We start from the raw sequence: 24,224 nt of genomic DNA, 5'->3' as shown, positions 1-24,224 counted from the left end.
ACCTCTTTTTCCTCAGAGACTAGAGTTAAAGGGAAGAGAGTGAGGGAAGGTATCAAAGGATTGTGAAATGAGAAGGGAAGAAGTAGTAGTTTATGGCAAATGGCCTTACTTTTTATTTTTGGAAACTTAAATACTGCATAGAAATAGCACAGAATATATTATAAATTATCAAAAAAAGGGAGCTATAGCAATATGGGAATTTCATTAACTAATAACTAAAATAGTGTCAATAGCAGGTAGTGTAGTAGAGGTTGAAGTGATCATATTACTGTTGAATATTTTCTCTATCAGAGCAGATTTTCACCTTTCCATAATTTCCTATCCTCTTTGTTTCTTGTCCATGTTCACTTAATGCAATGGAAGCCTTCCTCTAGGTCTTTTTATATTATCTGGGTATTATTGCAGAATCTGGTCTGTCCATTTGTTATCCTCTTTTTCTGTAGAAATGCTACAGCAAATGTGTACCCACTAGCTGACTTTTCATTGTCCTTTGGATTACATATACCTTTGATTGTTTTTTAGAGGCTATGGTGTTCTAAGATTCACAACCACACCTCATCACTGAGAAAACATTTGTAGTTAAAAATTTTTTTTAGGTCAAGGAGCAGCTTGGAATGATTAAAAAGTCTGCAAAGACTGCACAATTTCCCAAATGTTATCTACCCTGTTCTTTTCCTCCTGTTCAGTTCTGGGCCCAACTGGTTGTCCATCTGCAATGGGCATCTGTAACACCTGACCTAAATAAATAGATACTGTTGGACTAACTGAATGAACTGATTACCAACTACACATCACTGTCTGGTGTAATGATTAAAATTTAGGGAAACTGAGGCAGGTAGAAATTAGTTTCTCCCTGCAAGGAGTATTATATTTTTAGAGGTTTATTAAAGGTTGAGAATTTAAGAAAAATACAAGTAAGAAAGGCATGTGCTAGATGGGCCATGAGGCCCACCCAAAATTTCACTCACATCATAAGATGCATCTGTTTGCCAGTGGAGACAGGAAGAGAAGAGAGAAAAGCCTTTTCAATCAGGTTAAATACCCCCATCTGATCTTGGCCCAGGTGAGAATTCAGTGATATTACAAAGCATTCTGGGGAAGTGGAGCAAGGACTTCTGGGGATTGAAGTCCTGGATTCAAGTCTCTATTTTTACATTCCCTCGTTTGATCCCCTTGGAAGATGGACTTCCCCAAAGGATCATAAAAACATAATTTAAAGATTACAATAATTTGAGGATAAGAGGGAAAAAAAATCCCAAACCAATAATTACTAGACGCATTGACAAAAAGCCAGTTGGGGGCAGTCCCCTTTGGCATGAAAGTATACATACAAATAAATGTTCAATCAACTACACCCAAAGTTCATTCTTGTGCAGCTTGTGGTCTGGAGGCTTCTTCATGGTGTCTTCTCCCACAGTTCAGTTTTTGGATTCAGAGAGGTTGCATCTTTCTTTACCTAAAATTCTTCTCAAAAGGAATTTAAGCTTTGCAATTTAAAATAATGATTTTTCTTACATTCCCCTGTTAAGAGGGTGATTGAAAAATCACTTAGGGATGCATGGCTGAGTTATGAGGCATATGAATCAATTGGCAAGAGAAATTAAAAAGATATCAGAAAAATCCAAATTAAAAAAATACTGCATGAAAATATAGACTATCAAAGTCTTATGTGTAAAGTTCTAAGTAAAGGAAAAATAAATCTATAACAGGTCCTTGAATCAGGGCCCAATCCAAATGATCTAAGCAGTGATGCATTTACCCAGTCAGTAGCCAGGACTACAGAAAGGTACCACACTATGAAAGGCAGAAAAGGGGACCAGATTATATGAGCCAAGTAGGAGCCAAGTTTGGGGATTCTCGTCTGTGAGTATTTTCAGAGTGAGTGTGGACACAAGGAAAGCCTACACCGTAACAAATTTTAAACACAATAACCTCGAGTCTTCACACTAGGTTCAAGACCTTTGTATTGGCCTAGAAGTGCATCAATCCATCCTGGATTGGCTTTTCTTTGGCTCTGTGCAATGGCTCTTGTGTGTATATCTTGTCCTGGAATCAGACAGAATCATTAAGTAAAGTCCCATAATTTTTTAAATGATTAATGGCATCATTTTTATAGCTTTTGGGGTATGCACTAGCAAATGTATTTTGAACTTATAGTACTGAAAAATCAAAAAGTTAAAGAAAACCATAATGCTGGTGACATGTGCTTCAAATATAAAAAAGAGAAAAAAGTAAAAAAACTGAAATAGTATATTGCACATGCAAGAAAAATATAATAATAAAAAAGCTTTTAAAAAATGTAGCTTATAATCATTGACACATTGTGTCAGCTAAGAAAATATAGAATACAAGGCTTTCTCACCAAAAATGTGATCCATTTCCTCTTCGTATCTGGCCATGATCACTGTGAGTATAAGGCAAATGAATTGAGCAAAGCAACATTTTTCATTTTTAAAGAACAGTAGTACAAATATGTAGTTATCAATATCTCCAAAATTCTCAATAGCCCAATTAATTACAATAGCAAACAAACAAGCTATCATATTTCACATGAGTTGCTGTATGGCATTTTTTAAAAACCCTATGAATTGATGGATATTTGTCACATGTTTTTACAAATGTAGCAATCTTTCAACCTTGGTAAATAAACATATTTTTAAACAAAGTAAAACTCATCTTGGGTTAAGAACATAATCAAGAAATCTATATATCATTCTGGTGGAAGGAGTGAGCTGAAGAGTATACATGAGAGGTGCTCCTTTTTTGGAGACTTTTTTAGGGGTACAAATGCCCTGAGAATAACTGCCCCAACTTCCATTCACATATTTTGAAATGCGGGAAGGTTGGGGGTTATAAAATGTATTTCACTTCAGCCATAATTGGCCTTACCTCTTGGTAGGGGCAGGCAAAAATGACCAGAGATTGTTATAAAAAATCCCAAAAATCATATTTAAAAAACCCTTAAAATCATTTGAGATATTTAGCACATTAAATTTTCCAAAGATTGTTATAGCAATTGTAACCAGTTCTGATGAAGTCCATCTATCTTCTATGTAACAATTTACAAAGTCAAAATAGAAAGGCTGTTTTTTCATATATGGGCTTAATTACAATGATATTTGTTTCAATATATGGTTATAGGGGAAAAGCAACAGAATTTTAAAACTCAGTACATTAAATGAACAGTATAACAGAATAATATTGAATGCAGTAATATATGAATTTAAAATCACAAAGTTAAACCTTAAACCAAGCAAACAGCAAAATGCAATAGAAATACAGAGTTTTAAAAAATAAACCATTGGAGTCTGAAATGCCTTAAAATATAGCCTCTAATCTCTTTGAAGTTCCTTGGGGTTTTTATCCATTTAAATGTCTATTGTCGGAAGGCAGAAAATTGGTAAGGGCTAGGCAATGGGGGTTAAGGGACCCATCCAGGGCCCCACAGCTGGGAAGTATCTGAGGCCAGATTTTAACCCAGGACCACATGTCTTTAGGTCTGGCTCTTAGTTCGCTGAGCCACCCAGTTGCCCCTTCAAAATTAGCTAAAAGGTTGTACAGAGCTGAATATCCTCCCTGACATGCAGGTGAAGTCAATAAAAGAATCAATGCAATTAAAAAGTGTTCTTGTAAAATAGCCATGTTTTTAAGTTCCTGCTTGAAAAAACCTTTCTTCTTTCCCTTTTGTCTCTCTCCCTCCTACACTCCATTCCCCCCCACGTGGAGCCCAATCCACCCACATGGAGACAGTACCCCCATTTGTTACCAGCTGGTAGAAATGAGTCCTGAGCGATGAGTGATCTGCTCCAAGGCTAGGCAGGTTGGGCAGGCTGGTCACCAGGTGATTGTAATCTAGGTTGAATCAGGTGGGCCAGGTGATCGAGAGAGAACATGGGGTTGGCAGATGAGCTGCAATTGGGTCAAACAGCAAACCAGTCTGGAGTGGGGGCTGCAGGCAGGAATGCACACAGGCAGGGAGAAGCAGCTGAGCTGGTGGGGTGAGCTAGCTAATGGCTGGAACGAGCAGCAGCTTTGTGAGGGTAAAAAAAACGTTGACCAGAGAAACATGCTAAAAACAAATATTCTAGGCAGTAGCTATTAAAGGCTGAACTAAAGATCAGTAAAGAAAAGAATCAGAAGATTGAGAGTATTTAGTCTTACCATTAGGTTGCCAAACTGTAATGATTAAAATTTAGGGAAACTAAGGCAGGTAGAAATTAGTTTCTCCCTGCAAGGAGTATTATATTTTTAGAGGTTTATTAAAAGTTGAGAATTTAAGAAAAATACAAGTAAGAAAGGCATGTGCAAAATTTCACTCACATCATGAGATGCATCTGTTTGCCAGTGGAGACAGGAAGAGAAGAAAGCCTTTCCAATCAGGTTAAATACCCCCATCTGATCTTGGCCCAGGTGAGAATTCAGTGATATTACAAAGCATTCTGGGGAAGTGGAGCAAGGACTTCTGGGGATTGAAGTCCTGGATTCAGGTCTCCATTTTTACACTGGACAATAAGCATTACCCCCCCCCCTTATATTCCACCAAGTAGATGGTAACTCTGGATTCTGTGATTATCATCTTCAATGCAACATCTTTGCAGACCAATCAGGAATTGCTGCAACATCCCAGCAAAATGCATGTGATTCATCAAGGACTGGAATGTATGACCTACAGAAAAAAATCAAAAACAAACAAACAAAAAAAACAAAAGCAAAATGCTTGGTTCTGTGAGAAATACCCAGTTGCCCAGATACCAATTCATTTTTTTCACATTTAAATATTTCCCTTGGCTTCCTTAACTCTTCTAATTGTCCTCAATACATAATATTTTATTGACAGCTTTTACTTTTATATCACCTATATTTGTCTCATATCTTTTTTCCCTTTTCCCAACCCAGAGAGACATCTCTTAAACAGATTCTTTTTTTTAAAGAGAAAAAAATTTAACAAAACCAATCAGCACATCAAAAAAATTTGTACTTATCTTGCAATATTCCATACTTATGGACCCCTATCCCCACTTCTCCAAAATAGTGGAGCGAGATGTCTCTTCATATTTCTTCTTTGAAATAAAGCTATCAGTTTTTGTGTGCATGTGTGTGTGTGATATTGTTTGATGTTTTCCAGGTCTAGTGTCTTGTGACTCTTCTGGTTGAAAGTATTTCTGTAAGGAAATGTGAAGCTTCAATGTACTCTCTAAGCCTTTACCCTTTCATTTTAAAAATTTTATTCGTCTTTATCCAACACATTTTTTCCAATGGTTCTCTATGCCACCTTTACATTGAAGTCACTGAATATATAGACTTGGTTTGATGGCTCTTAACTGGTTTTTATACTCTTCCTTTGCAGCTGATATTGGCCCATAAACTTAAGTTTTTTTCATGTTCATCTTTTTAATTATGTACAGCATAAGCAATGCAAAATTAAATGACCAAGTCTTTCATCAGTGATGTCCCTTGTTGCCTTTTTGTGCACAAAGAAACCAAGTTCAATGTCTTTACCTTTCCAAAGAAAATCTTGATGCTATTTCATTTAGCTGCAACTTTTTTTTAGTTTCATTTATTATGAGAATATATGTTGACATGGTTGTTTTCTTCCAATAGTATGGCAATTTTTTTTTTATCATTGGACAAAGATCTCACATTTAGAATCCCTAGAATCAAATTAATATTTACAGATCGTGATTCCTTAGCATCCCCTAACTTCCTTTACATTGCCATATGTTTTTTTTTGACATTTTTCACTTTTTTCTAATATGCTACTGCCACCTTATGCAAAAGCAGGAGGGAGCCACACAGGTTAAATTTTTTTCCCCCCTCTTGGGTTTCTAAGCCAAAGACACTATTTAATGACTAACCTATTGGCAGTAAGTGTTCCTATACTTAGTTGGTGCTTAGGCAATAGTAGACTGTCACCAGAATGGTAGAATTTACCAGAGCTTATACTCTCCAAACATCAATATAGTCCTTGAAAATCCAGGTTTTTCTCCATCAGAGTAGGACTTTTGGTAAGTATTATTATCATTCTATAAATTACATGATAAATATGCAATCATAGAATTTGAGAGTTGGAAGGAACTTTCAACAATCATCTAGTCCATTTCATATCCAAAAGAAATCCCTACCATGATATACCTGACAAGTAGTTATCTAGCCCCTGTTTTTATTTTTATTTTTTAATTATTCCTTTTTTGTTTTAAATTTAATTTAATTCATTTAGAATATTTTTTCATGATTATATGATTCATCTTCTTTCCCTCCCCCTCTTCCTTCCCTCTCACCTCCCGCTGCCACACAATTCCACTGGGTTTTACATGTATCATTGATCAAGACCTATTTCCATATTATTATTTGCATTAAAGTGATCATTTAGTCTATATCCCTAATCATATCCCCAATGACCCAAGTGATCAAGCAGTTGTTTTTCTTCTGTGTTTCTTCTCCCACAGTTCTTTCTCTGAATGTGGATAGTGTTCTTTCTCATAAGTCTCTCAGAATTGTCCTGGATCATTGCATTACTGCTAGTAGAGAAGACCATTACATTTGATTGTAACACAGTGTATCATTCTCTGTGTATTCTCCTTGATCTGCTCCTTTCACTCTGCCTCAATTCTTCAGGTCATTCCAGTTCACATGGAATTCCTCCAATTCATTATTCTTTTGAGCACAATAGTATTCCATCACCAACATATACCACAGTTTGTTCAGCTATTTCTGAATTGAAGGGCATCCCCTCATTTTCCAGTTTTTTGCCACCACAAAGAGCGCAGCTATGAATGTTTTTGTACAAGTCTTTTCCCCTATGATCTCTTTGGGGTATAAACCCAGCAGTGGTATGACTAGATCAAAGGGCAGAGACAGTATTTTTAGTGCCCTTTAGGCATAGTTCCAAATTGCCATCCAGAATGGTTGGATCAGTTCACAACTGCATTAATGTCCCAATTTTGCCACACCCCCTCTAACATTTATTACTTTCCTTTGCTGTCATGTTAGCTAATCTGCTAGGTGTGAGGTGGTACCTCAGAGTTGTTTTGATTTGCATTTCTCTAATTATAAGAGATTTAGAACATTTTTTCATGTGTTTATTGATAGTTTTGATTTCTTTATCTAAAAATTGCCTGTTCATGTTCCTTGCCCATTCATCCATTGGGGAATGGCGTGATTTTTTTGTACAATTGATTCCGCTTTTTATATATTTGAGTTAGTAGACCTTTGTCAGAGTTTTTTGTTATAAAGATTTTTTCCCAATTTGTTGCTTTCCTTTTAATTTTGGTTGCATTTTAATTTAATGTAATCAAAATTATTTATTTTACATTTTGTAATTTTTTCTAACTCTTGCTTGGTCTTAAAATCTTTCCTTTCCCAAAGATCTGACAAGTATGCTATTCTGTGTTCACCTAATTTACTTATAGTTTCCTTCTTTATGTTCAAGTTATTCACCCATTCTGAATTTATCTTGGTGTAGAGTGTGAGATGTTGATCTAAATCTAATCTCTCCCATACTGTCTTCCAATTTTCCCAGCAGTTTTGGTCAAATAGTGGATTTTTGCCCCCAAAACTGGGATATTTGCAGCCCGTTTTCAAAGTGTTCAGATTTAACACATATTTAAAGTTTTCCATTCAGTATTATATATTCTGTTTTGGTTCAGATATGAACTACGTTTTCCCTCAAATATGACTCATAATACCTCAATGAAGCCCACAGGCTTGATTTCAGTACTGGATGGTACTGAAGATTATAGTAATAAAGATATGATAAAATGAATAAACATTTTTAATTTTGGATGAAAAGAAATATAAAAATATTTTTTGCAGGAAAAAAATTTAATAAGACAGTTTTGTGTTGGCATTCATCAGTGTATATACCACTTATATTTTCTTTCAGGGTACTTCATTTTAGAGGTGTGACCTAGAGGGAAACCTAATATTTTGTCATATTCTTATTATTTCAAATCTAACTTAGTTGTGTCTGAGTATTGTTAACAGCATTTTACCATCTTTTAGGACATAGAGCTTTTTGTGAATCCTTAGGTTGTGAGGAAGTACTCTAGATGAGCAGATGTTAGATTTCAGCAGAGTGGGATAATAAAAATCTACCCACTGTGTTTCCTGAGATAGATAGCTATCATAGTATGGATTTATTTCATATCCTGGTCTGGTCTTATTTCAACGAGGCCTCTTCTCCTGCCTCCCCAAAAAGGAGATTTCGTAGTTTCCCAAATCTATACTAATGTGTAATCATCCTCCTAGTTAGGAAAATAGATTTATATATTTCTAACCCATATTATTAAAACTAGAAAAAGATTTTGAAATAGGATCAAAAGAGTTCTTGATGGATGTTCTCAAGAGTTATAATTGACACTTTTAGCTTGATGCATTAGAAGTTGCTTGGATGACTAGAAGCACAATTCAAAACCAACTTCTAGATTTAAAAAAATCAGTAATAGTACACTTAAACTAGTACTTTAAAATTTGCCTGATGTTTTACCTATATTATCTCCTTTCTGTGGCTTTATAAAATTGTTAGAATAGCTTAGATATTACAAATATTATCTTATTTGATCCTTATAACAATCTTGTGAAATAGATGTTATTATCATTATACAGGCAAGGTAACAGTGCCTAGCACAGTTCCCAATACTTAGCAACAATGCTTGACATGCTGTAGGTCCTTAATAAATATTTGTCAAAGTGACTGATAGCCATTGAGTTTAGGATATTTTACTTCATGAGAATGTGTCCCAAGGAAGAATTTATCCCAAGACATTCATCTGACTTTGTCACCTCTTCCTGTTTTAAATATATTTTCTAATATTTATGAATTTGTCATGCCTTCAGACTTAGTTATAAATTCCTTAGTTATAAGTTACCATAGGTGAGAGAATTGTGTTGGTCATGCAATTTGGTTAATTGGAAAAAGTACTGTCTTTGCCCTTATAGGCTATTTCCTCTAGTTGTAGTCTTTTCCTTTCCTCTAGGACTCTGCCCTGTCTCACTCAATTCCTAGCCACCTTGATTTCAGGCTAATCCCAAATAGTCTCTCTTTCTTTTTAAAATAAATTTATTACTTTTAAAAAATATTCTTTTTTTTTTTAAATTTTGAGTTCCAAATTCATTTTTTTCCTTTCTTCTCCCCCATCACTGAGAAGGCAAACAAATGAAATAATGCAAAACATATTTCTATATTAACCTTACCTTAAAAAAAATAAGGAAAAAAAACCAGAGTGAGAAAATTATACTTCAGTTTGCACTGAAGAGTTCTTCAGTTCTCTTCTCTGGAGGTGGATAGCATTTTTTTCATCATGAGCCTTTTGGAATTATCTTGGATCATTGTATCAGTCAGAGTAGCCAAGTCTTTCACAATTAAACATCATTACAACATTGCTCCTTCTGTGCAAAATGCTCTTCCGGTTCTTCTTATCTCTTTGCATCATTTAATATAGATCTTATATATTTTTCTGAACCCCTTTTCTCATTTCTTACAGCACAATCAAAATCATATGCCATGAAAAATTGGAAAATGAGGGGATACCCTTCAATTGGGGAATAGCTGAACAAATTGTGGTATATGTTGGTGATGGAATACTACTGTGCTCAAAGGAATAATAAAGTGGAGGAATTCCATGGTGACTGGAACAACCTCCAGGAATTGATGCAGAGTGAAAGGAGCAGAACCAGAACATTATACACAGAGACTGACACACTGTGGTACAATTGAATGTAATGGACTTCTCCATTAGTTTCAATGCAGTGATCCTGAACAATCTGCAGGGATCTATGAGAAAGAACACTATCCACATTTAGAGGAAAAACTGTGGGAGTAGAAACACAGAAGAAAGACAACTGTTTGACTACATGGGTCGAGGGGGCTATGATTGGGGATATACACTCTAAATGAACATCCTAATGCAAACATCAACAACGTGGAAATAGGTTCTGATCAAGGACACATGTAATACCCAGTGGAATTGTGCGTGGGCTACGGGAAGGGTAGGAGGAGGGAAGGAAGGGAAAGAATATGATTCTTGTAACAAAGGAATAATATTCTAAATTGACTAAATAAAATTGTAAAAAATCATATGCCATGACTTGTTCAACCATTCCCTAGTTGATAAACATTCCCTCAATTTCCAAATCTTTGCCACCATAAGGAGGAAGGTTTTTTTTTTTTTTAGGGGGGGATGAGTTGTATAATGTCAACAACAAACTAAAATGAACATTTATTTTGGGGGGATGAGTTGTATAATGTCAACAACAAACTAAAATGAACATTTATTTGCTTCCATAGCAGCTTATTAAAAAATCAGTAATACAGACACATCAATAAAGAGTTGCTTTAAAAAATAATTAAGTTCTAGATAGGAAAAACAGCCAAGTCTGTTTCTCGTTCTGGTTGATTAACTCTGTATCTCTGGCATGAAATACAAGTATTTTTGTACATATAAATATTTTTTTTTATCTCTTTAGGATACAGACATAGTAGTGGTACTGCTGGATCAAAGGAAATGCATAGTTTTATAGTCCTTTGGATATCATTCCAAATTATTCTCCAGCAGTTTATCAGTGTACCTCTTTTCCCTAACTATGTTATTTCTTCCATCCTATTTTCTTCTGTTTGGCCTTTTTTTTTTCAATTCTTATCCTGTCTCTCCTGAAAAAAACAAAACAAAACAATTTTGCTTCTGACTACTGCCTCCTTTAATCTACCCTCTCTTTAATTATCCTCTTCCTTCATCTATTATTTTCTTCTCCTCTTATGTGTAAAGGTTAAAATTATGGTTGAGACTGAAAATCCAAATTTAAGTGGTCTACCAAGGGAAATCCCAAATAATAAAATACCCAAGTAAGCTGAAATTTTTTATGGTGATTTAATTGATAGTGGAGGAGATTAAGGAGAAGGAAGAAGGAGAAGGAGTAAGTTTTTTTTTCTCCCTGCTCCTCCCCCTGGGCCTGGCTAGTATTGGGTGGGGAGATCAGAAGATAAGGAAGTAAGGGTTTGGAGTAGGAAGGAGGAAGGAGTCAGCCAGAATTCCAGAAAAAGAAGGGCTAAACCCAGATACCCAAACCTGAATCAGCTCAAGGCAAACTCACCGCCACCACTCCAAGATGTCGAAAAACCTAGCACACTGCCAGCCAGAGTCGCCTCTCCAGGGAAAGAGGAAGAGAGAGGAAGTGACGTGCCTTATATAGACGGTTTTACGTCACTTTCCTGCATCTCATCTGTACCAATGATCGCTTAGCTTGACTTAGGACAGCCCAGGGGTCTGTCCACTTTTTTCTGCACATGTCTGTTGCCTTTTTTCTCAGATACTTAATCTTTGAGTTTGGTGCAGATCTTCCTAATCTTGTTAAACTAAGGAGGGTGGGGAAAATGTGGACTTCCCAAGACCTGATTCTGTTATTCCAAGTATCTCTATTGTTATTGATTAGGAAATAGCTAAATCAAATCTTCTAAAGAATGGCCTGATTAGGGTGGAATAGTTTTAAAATTCACATATGGATATGTTAGGGAAAGGGAATATTTTCTTGTTTTATATCCCCAACTGAGTGAGTGTGTGTGTATGTGTGTGTGTATATATATATATATATATATATATATATATATATATATATATATATATATATATTCTTCCCTCTTTGAAACAATTATGAGAGTGAGGTTCAACTTCCCCTCCCCTCCCTGCATTTCCCCCTCCAATGTAAAAACTCTTCCTTGCATGCATCTTTTATGTGAGAAAAATTTCCCCATTCTACCTCTCCATTCCCTTTTCTGCAGTGCATCCTTTTCCTCCCTTCATTTTTTTTGGAGATCATCCAACCATAATCAACTCACACTCATGCTCTATGTTTATGTAGACTCCTTCTAACTATACTAATAATGATAAAGTCCTGAGAAATTTCAATATATCATCTTCCCATATAGGAATATAATTAGTTTAAATTTATTGAATCCCTTATGATTAATCTTTCATGTTTACCTTTTTCTGATTCTCTTGACTCATGTTTGAATATGAAATTTTTTATTTGACTCTGTTTTCTTCATTAGGAATGCTTGAAACTTCTTTTATTTCATTAAATATCTATTTCCCCCTGAAAGATTGTACTCAGTTTTGGCACCAGCCTTTGCTTTCTAGCATACCATATATTCTAAGCCCTCTGTTCCTTTAATGTGGAAGCTGCTACATCTTGTGTGATCTGATTCTGGCTCCATGATAAGTGAATTGTTTCTCTTTGGCTCTTTGTAATGTTTTCTCCTTGACCTGGGAACTCTGAAAGTTGGCTTATAATATTCCTGGGAGTTTTCATTTTAGGATCTCTTTCAGGAGGTGGTGGGGTTATTCTTTCCATTTCTAGTTTACCCTTTGGATGAAAGATATCAGGGCAGTTTTCCTTAATGATTTTTGAAGTATGGTGTATAGGCTCTTTTTTTTTTTTTATCATGGCTTTCAGATAGTCTAAAAATTCTTAAATTATGTTTCCTTGATCTGTTTTCCAAGTCATTTTTCTAGTGAGATATTTCACATTGTCTTTTTTTTTTAATATATATATATTTTATTTGATCATTTCCAAGCATTATTCGTTAAAGACATAGATCATTTTCTTTTCCTCCCCCCCACCCTCCATAGCCGACGCGTAAGTCCACTGGGCATTAGATGTTTTCTTGATTTGAACCCATTGCTTTGTTGATAGTATTTGCATTAGAGTGTTCATTTAAAGTCTATCCTCTGTCATGTCCCCTCAACCTCTGTATTCAGGCAGTTGCTTTTTCTCGGTGTTTCCACTCCCATAGTTTATCCTTTGCTTATGAATGGTGTTTTTTTCTCCTGGATCCCTGCAAGTTGTTCAGGGACATTACACCGCCACTAACAGAGAAGTCCATTACGTTCGATTATACCACAGTGTGTTTGTCTCTGTGTACAATGTTCTCCTGGTTCTGCTCCTCTCGCTCTGCATCACTTCCTGGAGGTTGTTCCAGTCTCCATGGAACTTCTCCACTTTATTATTCCTTTGAGCACAATAGTATTCCATCACCAACATATACCACAGTTTGTTCAGCCATTCCCCAATTGATGGGCATCCCCTCGTTTTCCAGTTTTGGGCCACCACAAAGAGCGCAGCTATGAATATTTTTGTACAAGTCTTTGTGTCCATTATCTCTTTGGGGTACAGACCCAGCAGTGCTATGGCTGGGTCAAAGGGTAGATATTCTTTTGTCGCCCTTTGGGCATAGTTCCAAATTGCCCTCCAGAATGGTTGGATCAGTTCACAACTCCACCAGCAATGAATTAATGTCCCTACTTTGCCACATCCCACATTGTCTATTTTTAATAGGTTTGACTTTGTTTTATTTTTTCTTGTTGTTTCTGGAGTCATTAGCTTCTACCTGCCCAATTCTAATTTTTAAAGAATTATTTCTTTAGTGAGTTTTTGTACCTCTTTTTCCATTTGACCAATTCTGCTTTTAAAGGAGTTCTTTTCTTCAGTGATTTTTTTCTTTTACCATTAAGCCAATTCTGTTTTAAAGGTATTTTTTTTTCATTATTTTTGTGTACCTCTTTTACCAAGCTGTTAATTTCTCTTTTCATAATTTTCTTGCATTACTCTCATTTCATTTCCCATTTTTTCTCTTCCTCTTTTATCTCTTTCTTTAACACTTCCAGGAATTCTTGTTGGGCTGGGGTCCGATTATCATTTTTCTTTGAGATTTTGCTTGTATCTTGTAGCTATTTTTTATTCTTGCCACCTTCTGAGTTTATGTCTTGGTTTTCTCTGCTCCCAGATAGTAGCTTTTTATAATCAAGTCCTTCCTTCCTTCCTTCCTTCCTTCCTTCCTTCCTTCCTTCCTTCCTTCCTTCCTTCCTTCCTTCCTTCCTTCCTTCCTTCCTTCCTATTTGGGGTTAAATGACTTCCTCAGGGTCACACAGCTAGGAAGTGTTCACTTAGATGCCCTTCCCCCCCCTCCTAGCATAGTTCTTGATTTTGAACTTTATATTAAAGTTTGGTTCTACTCACTTGGGGGTACTGTCCCACACTTCAGGCTTTTCCATGCTGTTGTTTTCACAGTTAGTTCTGGGGGTCTACAAGTTTTTGTGCTTTCCAGGTGGGGTGATCTGGGGAAAGGTGTGCTCATTATTCTAAGGAAGGATCCCATTTCCCCTCCAGATTCAAATGCTGGTGCTTCTGGTCCTAGAACTGTGAATCCTTTCTCACTTTTGACCAACTAGATGTGCTCTTCTCTGCTCTGGAACTGTCACCCAGACCATCTTAAGCTGAAAAAATGTCTCTCTCTGACCTTTTTTTGGCTCTTCCTCAAAAATTTGATTTAAGAAGTTATTTTAAGTCATTTGGAGGGTTATATTAAGAGAGGTCAGCTAGGTAGCTGCCTGAATTCCACCATCTACCAAATTCCATCTTCTTGATGAAGCTTTTCTTGAATTAATTTTTGTTACCGTTTGAATTAATGCCGTTTTGCATTTTTCTTATTGAACTTTCTCACCTTTTGTGTTTGTTTATTATCTTATACTTATTTTTCAATGCCCTTCCTTCTAGTAGACAGTAAACTCCATAAGAAAAAAAAATCTGAGTTTTCTTTTTTATTTTCCTAAATATATCCAGCACATTTCTTGCTCAGTAGGTATTTAGTAAATATTCAAAGGATGTATGAATGAGTTAGAAGACCACTGTTTGAGTCCTGACTATCCTTTTCTGGCTGGATTTTCCAGGGAAAGCCACTTACTTCTCTATCTTCACTAGAACTTGTGGGTAATATATATTCCATTTCTCTCATTGGGCTATTGAGAGGGTCAAATACAACAATTGATATGAAAGTTGCATTGTAAACTGAAAAGTGCTATATCCTTTATACTTAATAGGCATCTATTTTTTATTTTTTATGTTTTATAACTTTGAATAGTGCCTAGATAAGAGATCTATGTAAAATGGACACGTTGACAGAAATAAATATATTGTAGCAGCAGTGGGCTCCTCTAATCCAAATAATTATAAAGCCCTTTGGTAATAAAATATCTTTTGCAAAGTCTAGCAAAAGGCATCTTAGACATTTTGATGTGAAAACATTAAATGCTATTTTTTAATCCATGAAATACTATTTTTAGAAGACTAAGTGCTGGATATTTTTTTCTCCCCAACAAAGCAACCTAATTAAGGTAATGGTTCCTACTGCTGAAGTACTACTTGTGTTAATTAGTCAACCCTGATATGCTGCTGTTGTTTCTCTTACTTCAGGTTAAATGGAAGTCACCCTTGGGAGCTGGATGCCTGTGTAGTAGATCTACCACATCAGGAGATTGCGATGAGTGGGGGAGGAGAGCAGCCAGATATCCTCAGTGTTGGTATCTTGGTCAAAGAAAGATGGAAAGTGGTAGGTATGCTTTTAAAAAACTTGGATGAATTATTATTCAACAAGTTGATTTTTAGTGAAACAATAATAAATGCATTCATTTGCTTGTATCCTTCAAGCAGTTTTTCTGTGATTAAGATAATTGTACTTCACTACCCTTTCCTCCATCACAATGTGTTCAGCTTTCTTTCTTTTTTTTTTTGGTTAAACCCTTACCTTCTGTCTTAGAATTAATCCTGTGTATTGGTTCCAAGGCAGAAGAGTAGTAAGGGCTAAACAGTGGGATTTAAATGACTTACCCAGGGTCACACAGGTAGAAAGTATCTGAGGTCAATTTGAACCCAGGACCTCCCATCTCTGGGCCTGGCTCTTAACTTACTGAGACAGCTACCTTCCTTCATTTAGCATTCCTAACCTTATATATCAATTGTTTGACATTAAGCATATTTGGGTGGTAGAGGCCAAACAAAATTCAAATTTCAGTGTTTGAGAACTAGAATCATCTATTTTTAGTCAGGTCCTCTCAAAGGTACAGTTTTAAGTTTTCCACATACTTATTTTTTTTTCCTCCAGCACCTAATCCTTTGCCATTCAAAGTTTTCTGTTAAAAAATTCAGAATAGTTATTCTATGGTATTTGTGAATATTTGAAGCCTCTTTTTTTTCTTTTGGAAATTAAAAGTGTTATTTTTGTGATATAGCCTATTCCACTGTTTGGTAATTTTTAAAAATGGGCATGCCACTTGCCACTTGATGAGAAAAGTTTTTAAAATTTAATTTAAATTTTTCATTTAAATATGAATACTTTTTGTTTTGATACAGACACTTCCCAATAAACTCCCAAATATACTTTTCTATGATATACATTTCTCAAAAAATAGTTAAGCAAAACTATAATAGACTGTACTGATAGTACATTTCAGATAAGTCTTTTTAAATTATTTTACATTCACTTTCTTTTAAAACCTTCACCTTCCATTTTAGAATCAATAATATGTATTGGTACCAAGGCAGAAGAACAGCAAGAGCAAGGCAATGGGGGTTAAGTGACTTACACAGGTTCACACAGCTAGGATGTGTCTGAGGTCAGATTTGAGGTGGCGTTCTACCTCCGTCCTTCCCCTGATCTCCACATCCCTTTTATACTTTCCCCTTATAACTTATGGCTAAGTTGGAATGACCCAGGAACCATCTAGTCCAATCTGTGCCTGTTCTGAAGAGTGATCATCCATCTTTCATTAGTAGACCTACAGGAAGGGAGAAAAGGGTACTTTTTGAAGAAGCCCTTTCAACTTATGGCTACCTCTAATTTAAGTTTTTCCCAATAACAAATCTTAATGGCTTCTTCAGATCTTCTACCTACCCTTTCTTATTCTTTACTCTGGGGCCAAGCAGAAGAAATCTTTTTCTACTTCAGTGTGATAGTCTTTGGAGACAGTTAACATTTCTGAGTCTTCTCTTCTTTAGGCTAGATACTAGCCCAATTTCCTTCAGCTTCATCTTTTTGGTCATCTTCTTTTGGACCTGTTCCTACTTATAAATGGTATTCTTAAAACTAACACAGAACTCCAGAAGTATAGTCTGATCAGGGCAGAATATAGCAGGAGAATTGCCTCCCAATTTCTGGAAATTATGCTTCTCTTAATGTAGTCCAAGATCACATTAGGCTTTTTGATGGCCATATTTCACTACTGACTCATAATTAAGACCATCATATTTTTTTCAAAGAAACTGCCAGGCCCTTCCTCTTCTCTCTTGTATTTGTGAAGCTGATCTTTTTAACCCAAGTATAGAACTTGATTAGATTTGGCCAAATATCCTAGCCTGTAAAGATCTTTTTGCATCCTAATTATGTTGACCTGTTTGCTAGTTATTCCTATCAAATTTGTTTGCTGCAAATTTGATTATAATGCCCTTTTGTAAAGTTGCTGATGTATCTTAATTCCCTACAAAAAATTGTCTTGCTTTTTTTTTGTTTTGTTGTTCAGTGATTGTAGGAAAAGAAAAAATAAATAGTACCCTATACTTTATCTGGTCTTTTCCTCTTCCCTCCATAAATGCTTTTCAGACTTACTGGTAATGAAGTTTTAGATGGACAGGTGCCTGAAGTAAGTTAGCATAACTGCATGGGAAAACTTCTTGGCAACTCCCTTGCCTTGCTCTAGGAAGCTCAGATATCACTAGGGAAACAGAAGTTAATTATAAGTGTATTGTCTTCTCATTTCCACAATCATGGACTAGAAGGAACAGGAGGAAATTTTTAGAAGGCTACTTGGTAGTATATTTATGTTTTAAAATTAAATTCAGCATTAGAATGTTGAATAATGTAATAATAAATTCAGTAATGTATATTCAATAATTCAATAATGTTGAATAATGTAATAATAAACTCAACATTTATTAAGCACTTTCTGTGGACAAAGCATGTACATATTGTTTCATTAGGTTTAAAAATATAATTTTTGTGCTTATTACATAATGAATGAATTCTTAAAACTGGAAAAGTTCTGTAGAGAACTAACAACTCTGATCCTTTATAGTAGAAAGGTACTAGATATTGTCCTTACCCTCATGGAGCTTAAAGTAGAGTGGAAGGGGCCGGTACTCAAATTACTGCAATAAAAGGACTGCTTTTAAAGGTCTAAAGCAGGAAGGGCCATTGCTGATTTTGGAGAACTGAAAAAAATTTATTAGAAATAAGCCTTTGAATTGACTTTTTTTTCTAATCCTTACTTTCTATACTAGTAACAATTCTAAGACAGAAGAGGAAGGGTTAGGAAAATGGGGTTAAATGACTTGCCCAGGGTCACACAGCTAGGAAGTATCAGGTCAGATTTTAATCCAGGCCTTCCTGATTCCAGACCTGGTGCTCTATCCACTATGCAAACTAGCTGCCCACATCCATTTCCCTTAATTATTTTTAATATTATCTTTTATTTTTAGGCTGCACATCTGTTTGGATGTTTACCTCAACCGTAATGATAGTAGTGAGGGGGGGGGGGGAGAAAGGCAGGAACAAAAAAGAGAAGTGAGAGAGAGAAAAATCTTGATAAAGTGAGAAATGCAAGAGTTGAAAGTAGAAGCCAAGTCATTTGCTAATTGTAAAGGGTGAGGTTCTCAGTTCAGATGCCACTTCTTCCCTGAAGTCTTTCTATTTCACCTATAGACAATAATCTTTGTCCCTGTACCTCATTTAACATTTTGCTTCGCACTTCATTAACGTTAAAGATTATATTCTATATTCTGTTTAATTTTATGTTTTATTCCTCTTTTAGATTGAATTCCATGAATACAGGGGCTTTGCATTATAAATTTGTTATTCTCCACAGTATATAACATATTGAACTAAGTAGAACCTTTTGTAGTTTAGTGGTGATGTTGTTTACTAAATAAAGTCCTTTATCATATTTTTTCAGGGTTATATTTGCTTGACTAAAAGTACATCTCTTCCTCCTAAGGGATAATAACTGACATTTATATAGTGTTTTAGGTTTTGCAAAGTGTTTTACATACATTCTCATTTGATCCATAGCTTCAACAGTCTTGTAAGACAAGTGCTATTTGGGGATGGGGATGGGGATGGGGATGGGCTCTATATCTATGATTTCATCTTTGTAAAGGCTGGCTTTAGAGCCATGATGGCTTGAGTTCAAGTCCTGCCTCTGACACATGCTGGCTCTGTCATCTTGAGTAAGTCATTTAACTTCTCAGTCCTGTAAGTAGGTCTTTAAAATTGTAAATTGCAGAGAAGATGCCAACCATCATGGATAGGAGTTTCCTCACTGTGAGTTCTTATATCAGTGAAATCAAAGGACTAGCCTTATCCCTTAGGTAACCTCTAGATAAAGAAACAACCTTTATTAACATGGGCCAGAAACTATTCTATAGCTTAGTGTTAGGGTGATGCTGGGAAAATAAGAGGTTAAAAGACCTAAACAGGTTTAAATAGCCATTATGTTTAGGACTTGAACCCAGGTCTTCTTGATTTCCAAGGCCAATTATCTATTTGCTATATCACTCTGGTGCTCTTAATATGTGCATTTTATAGATGAAGAAACTGAAATTTAGAAAAATTGTGACTTGCATGTGGTCACATGGTTTCTAAGTATCTCTGGCTGGATTTGAATCCAAGTCTGTTCTCTTTCCAGCTTAGCACAATTTCTGCTACATCCCATTCTCTCTCTTAGTGATTTTTCTGTGTTCTGGAACATTATAGCCATAAGTCCTTCTCTAATAATGGTACCTTTTGCCTAACTGTGCACATGGCTGAGACTACATAACAGGAGGGGAATGTGTTTTGTTAGACTTTTGATCATCTCTGAAAGACAGCTTAACCCTTTCTATTTGAACTTAACTGACAGTTGGTCATTTGGGTTTAGGTTGATTTCTATGGTGTGTTTTGACAGTTAACTTGTAAAATTAACCCACTTTAAGTTTCTAATTGAGATGTGGCCTGCTGAATTTAAGCTAGATTCTCTTGGAATGCAAAATAGAAGGCAAAATATTGTCTTGATGAATAGTTCTTGATTTTTTTTTTCCCATTCCACATCTGGGCTAAATTCTTGCCCTTGCTGTCTCTTCAAATACTCTCATCTCTACCTAGTTCATGCTCATACTTCCTCAGTCCCTGTCCTTCTCTACCTCTCCTTTCACCATATACTTTGGAATTCACATTCTGACATTAACAGATTCCCTCTTGTCTACCTTTCCCTTTTCCACTTTTTTTCATCTTGTGATGCTCATGGAAATTTGACTTTCTCCAGACAGACAACTGCCTCTTCTAATTCTGTCTGATTCTTCTCTCATGCTTCCTGATACACTAGGCCAGGTAGAAGAATTGGCATTGTTTGCTCTCCATTGTCATTTTCAGACCCTTCCTTTATCATTTAGAAACTTTTCCTCCTTTTTAAGTTCACTCCATTTATATCACCCAGTCTAGATCATTATCATTTACTAGTTTCTATGGCTGTCTATCAATCTGTCTCTCTGCCTCTCTCCTGCTCTTGTTGATGTCTTTTGTTTTTTACACTTATAGTACTTTACCCGTATTTTGTTCATTTCTGTAGCACCCTCCCTTGTAACAAAGCAAAATAGCATCTGACATCTGCATGTAGCATTCCACACCAATAGTTTTCAATCTGTTTATGAAGGAGAGAAAATTCTTTTTTTTTTGTCTTCTGCTCTTCTTTTTTAGGGAGGTCACTTTACTTTGCATCAGTTCATAGGAATCCTCCCTCGTTTTTCTGAAACTGTCCCCTTCATCATTTCTTATAGCATAATCATATTCCATCATTTTTAGATATTATAACTTATTCAACCATCCCCTAAGTGATGGACATCCTCTTAATTTCCAGTTCTTTGCTATCATGAAAAAAGCTTCTATAAATATTTTTGTACAAATAGGTCCCTTTCCTCTTTCTTTAGAGTATAGACCTAGTAATGGTATGTGTAGGTCAAAGGGTGCACAATTTTAGCCCTTTGTGAATAGTTTCAATTTGTTATTTAGAAAGATTAGTTCATAGCTCTACCAATATTGCATTAGTGTTACACTTTCCCCACATTTCCTCTAGCACTTGTCATTTTTCTTTTCTATTATTACCTTACACAATTTGATGGGTGGGAGGTGGTACTTGGGTTGTTTTAATTTGTATTTCTCCAATTCTTTAATTTTTTCATATGACTTGATAACTTTAATTTCTTTTTCTGAAAACCGTCTTCATGAATTTTAGCTATTTATCAATTAGGAATTAAAAAAAATAAATTTGGCTCAGTTTCATATATACTTGAGAAATGAATCCTTTATCTGAGAAACTTGATACAAAATTTCTTCTTAGTTTCCTGCCTTCTAATTTTGACTACACTGATATTTGTGCAAGACCTTAAAATTTAAAATATAAAACAATTTAAAAAGTGGATCTCTTTTATCAGTAGGAATTTTGTCTTTATTTTTAAGTATTCATGGTTTTTATGTTTTTGTGCTTTTTATAACAAACTTTCATTATATAAAAGTATAATAAAATTAGCTTATATGTATAGTCTTCAAAATTCAAGGAAGAATCTAAACATTTTGGTTTGATTTTCAAGTACATGGCCTGCCAGTAACATTTTTTTCCCCTTTCTTTCTCTTTCTTCCCTTTTATGCTCTCCCTATGCAGTTGAGAAAAATAGGGGGTGGGGGCTTTGGAGAAATTTACGACGCCTTGGACTTGCTCACCAGGGAAAATGTTGCATTGAAAGTAGAATCAGCTCAACAACCAAAACAAGTTCTGAAAATGGAAGTCGCTGTGTTGAAGAAACTGCAAGGTAACATACATTATTTTCTATATCCCCAATCATATGGCCTGTCATTTTTCTATACCTTCTTTTGAATCTTAACTATTAGTTGAATTACCTGATTTCATTTGTGATTAAGGCAAAGTTTCTAGGTAGGTGTAGACATGCTTGGCAATCTTCTTTTAGAAGTTACATTATCAATGGATAGATCACATTGCAGGACCCTACAATTGATACGCCTATCTTGCTGAGAATTTTGAATTTTGGGAGTTCTTATGTGGAGTTGGTGAAGATGAGGTAAAATGGATAGACAGAAGCAGCTATTGCTTTTTTTTATGTATTAAAATTTTTTATTTAATTAATTTAGAATATTTCCCCGTGGTTACATGATTCATATTCTTTCCCTCCCCTCTTCCTATCTTGTTGCCGTGGCCAACGCACAACTCCACTGGGTTTTACATGTATCATTGATCAAGACCTATTTCCATATTATTAATATTTGCATTTAGGTGATCATTTAGAGTCTACATTCCTAATCATATCCCCAATGACCCAAGTGATCAAGCAGTTGTTTTTCTTCTGTGGTTTCTTTTCCCACAGTTCTTTCTCTGAATGTGGATAGTGTTCTTTCTCATAAGTCTCTCAGAATTGTCCTGGATCATTGCATTACTGCTAGTAGAGAAGTCCATTACATTTGATTGTACCACAGTGTATCATTCTCTGTGTATTTCTCCTTGTTCTGCTCCTTTCACTCTGCCTCAATTCTTTAGGTCATTCCAGTTCACATGGAATTCCTCCAATTCATTATTCTTTTGAACAATAGAATTCCATCACCAACATATACCACAGTTTGTTCAGCTATTTCCGAATTGAAGGGCATCCACTCATTTTCCAGTTTTTTGCCACCATAGAGAGCACGACTAAATATTTTTGTACAAGTCTTTTTCCTTATTATCTCTTTGGGATATTAACCCAGCAGTGGTATGGCTGGATCAAAGGACAGTCTTTTAGAGCCCTTTGGGCATAGTTCCAAATTGCCATCCAGAATGGTTGGTTCAATTCTGTGATGCATTTTTGCAGTTATAATTCACAATTCCACCAGCAATGCATTAATGTCCCAATTTTGCCACATCCTCTCCAACATTCATTACTTTCCTTTGCTGTCATGTTAGCCAATCTGCTAGATGTGAGGCAGTACCTCAGAGTTGTTTTGATTTGCATTTCTCTAATTATAAGAGATTTAGAACACTTTTTCATGTGCTTATTGATAATTTCGTTTCTTTATCTGAAAACTGCCTATTCTTGTCCCTTGACCATTTGTCAATTGGGGAATGACTTGATTTTTTTGTACAATTGACTTAGCTCCTCATAAATTTAAGAAATTAGAACTTTGTCAGAGGTTTTTATTATAAAATTTTTTCCCAGTTGCTCCCTTTCTAATTTTTGTTGTATTGGTTTTGTTTGTACAAAAACCTTTTAATTTAATGTAATCAAAATTATTCATTTTGCATTTTATAATATTCTCTATCTCTTTTGATTGATCTTAAATTCTTTCCTTTCCCATAGATCTGACAGGCATACAAGTCTATGTTCAATCAATTTACTTATAATTTCCATCTTTATATTTAAGTCATTTAACCATTCTGAATTTATCTTGGTATGGGTGTGAGATGCTTATCTAAACCTAATTTTTCTCATACTGTTTCCCAATTTTCCCAGCAGTTTTTGTCAAATAGTGGGTTCTTGACTTAAAAGCTGGGATCTTCGGGTTTATTGAACACTATCTTGCTGAGGTCATTTACTTCAAGTCTATTCCATTGATCTACCCATCTATCTCTATCTCAAACCATACTGTTTTGATGATAATTGGTTTATAGTACAGGTTAAGATCTTGTACTGCTAGGCCTCCATCCTTCACATTTTTTTGATTCATTCTCTTGATACTATTGATCTTTTGTTCCTCCAAGTGAACTTTGTCATAATTTTTTATAATTCTATAAAAAAGTTTCTTGGTAGTTTGATAGGTATAACATTGAATAAGTAAATTAATTTGGGTAGTATTGTTATTTTTATCATATTAGTTCATCCTACCCAGCAATTAATGTTTTTCCAGTTATTTAGATCTAGTTTTAATTATGTGAAAAGTGTTTTGTATTTGTGTTCATATAATTTCTGTGCTTGTCTTGGCAAATAGGTTCCTAAATATTTTATATTGTCTAGAGCCAAGATGGTGAACCTATGGCATATGTGCCAGAGATGCATGCCTAGACCTCTCTGTAGGCACATGTGCCAAGGATCTAATGCCCCAAGCATCCAGTGCACCCATCTCTGCAGAGTTCCTAACTAGAAAGCCTGAGGAAGCTGCAGCTGGAATGCTCCCTTCCCCCTGTCCCCTGTAGGAATTAATAAACTGGTTTATTCAAGTAGGCATCCCTTGTAGTACAAGACTGCCCCAACTCATTCAGAATACAATGGCCTTTTAATCACCTTTGGCCTGAGTGTGGGACAAAAACAACTTATTTCTTTGCTATCTGAAGCAACTAGTTTCTTTACTATAATGGAGTATTTTATGGGATTTTGGGATGTATCTTTTG

At 35.4% G+C, this 24,224-nt stretch overlaps 1 protein-coding gene across 4 annotated transcripts in view; it reads left to right on the top strand.

Moving 5' to 3' along the window:
- The window catches only part of TTBK2 (tau tubulin kinase 2), a 256,669-nt gene that overhangs the window by 37,006 nt on the left and 195,439 nt on the right, over positions 1 to 24,224 (top strand). For 3 of the 4 annotated variants that reach the window (XM_056810340.1, XM_056810339.1, XM_056810338.1), the window contains exons 2-3: positions 15,244 to 15,379; positions 21,513 to 21,660. In XM_056810340.1, coding sequence (XP_056666318.1) covers positions 15,311 to 15,379; positions 21,513 to 21,660 — 217 coding nt within the window. In that variant the 5' untranslated portion in view covers positions 15,244 to 15,310. Of the gene's footprint in view, positions 1 to 15,243; positions 15,380 to 21,512; positions 21,661 to 24,224 lie in introns of those variants that run through there. The other variant, XM_056810341.1, reaches the window with a different exon arrangement.

This window comes from Monodelphis domestica, chromosome 1 (assembly GCF_027887165.1).
Source record: "Monodelphis domestica isolate mMonDom1 chromosome 1, mMonDom1.pri, whole genome shotgun sequence".
Taxonomy (NCBI): domain Eukaryota; kingdom Metazoa; phylum Chordata; class Mammalia; order Didelphimorphia; family Didelphidae; genus Monodelphis; species Monodelphis domestica.
Note: the sequence above shows the minus strand (reverse complement) of the source record. Positions and strands in the feature narration are given on the sequence as shown.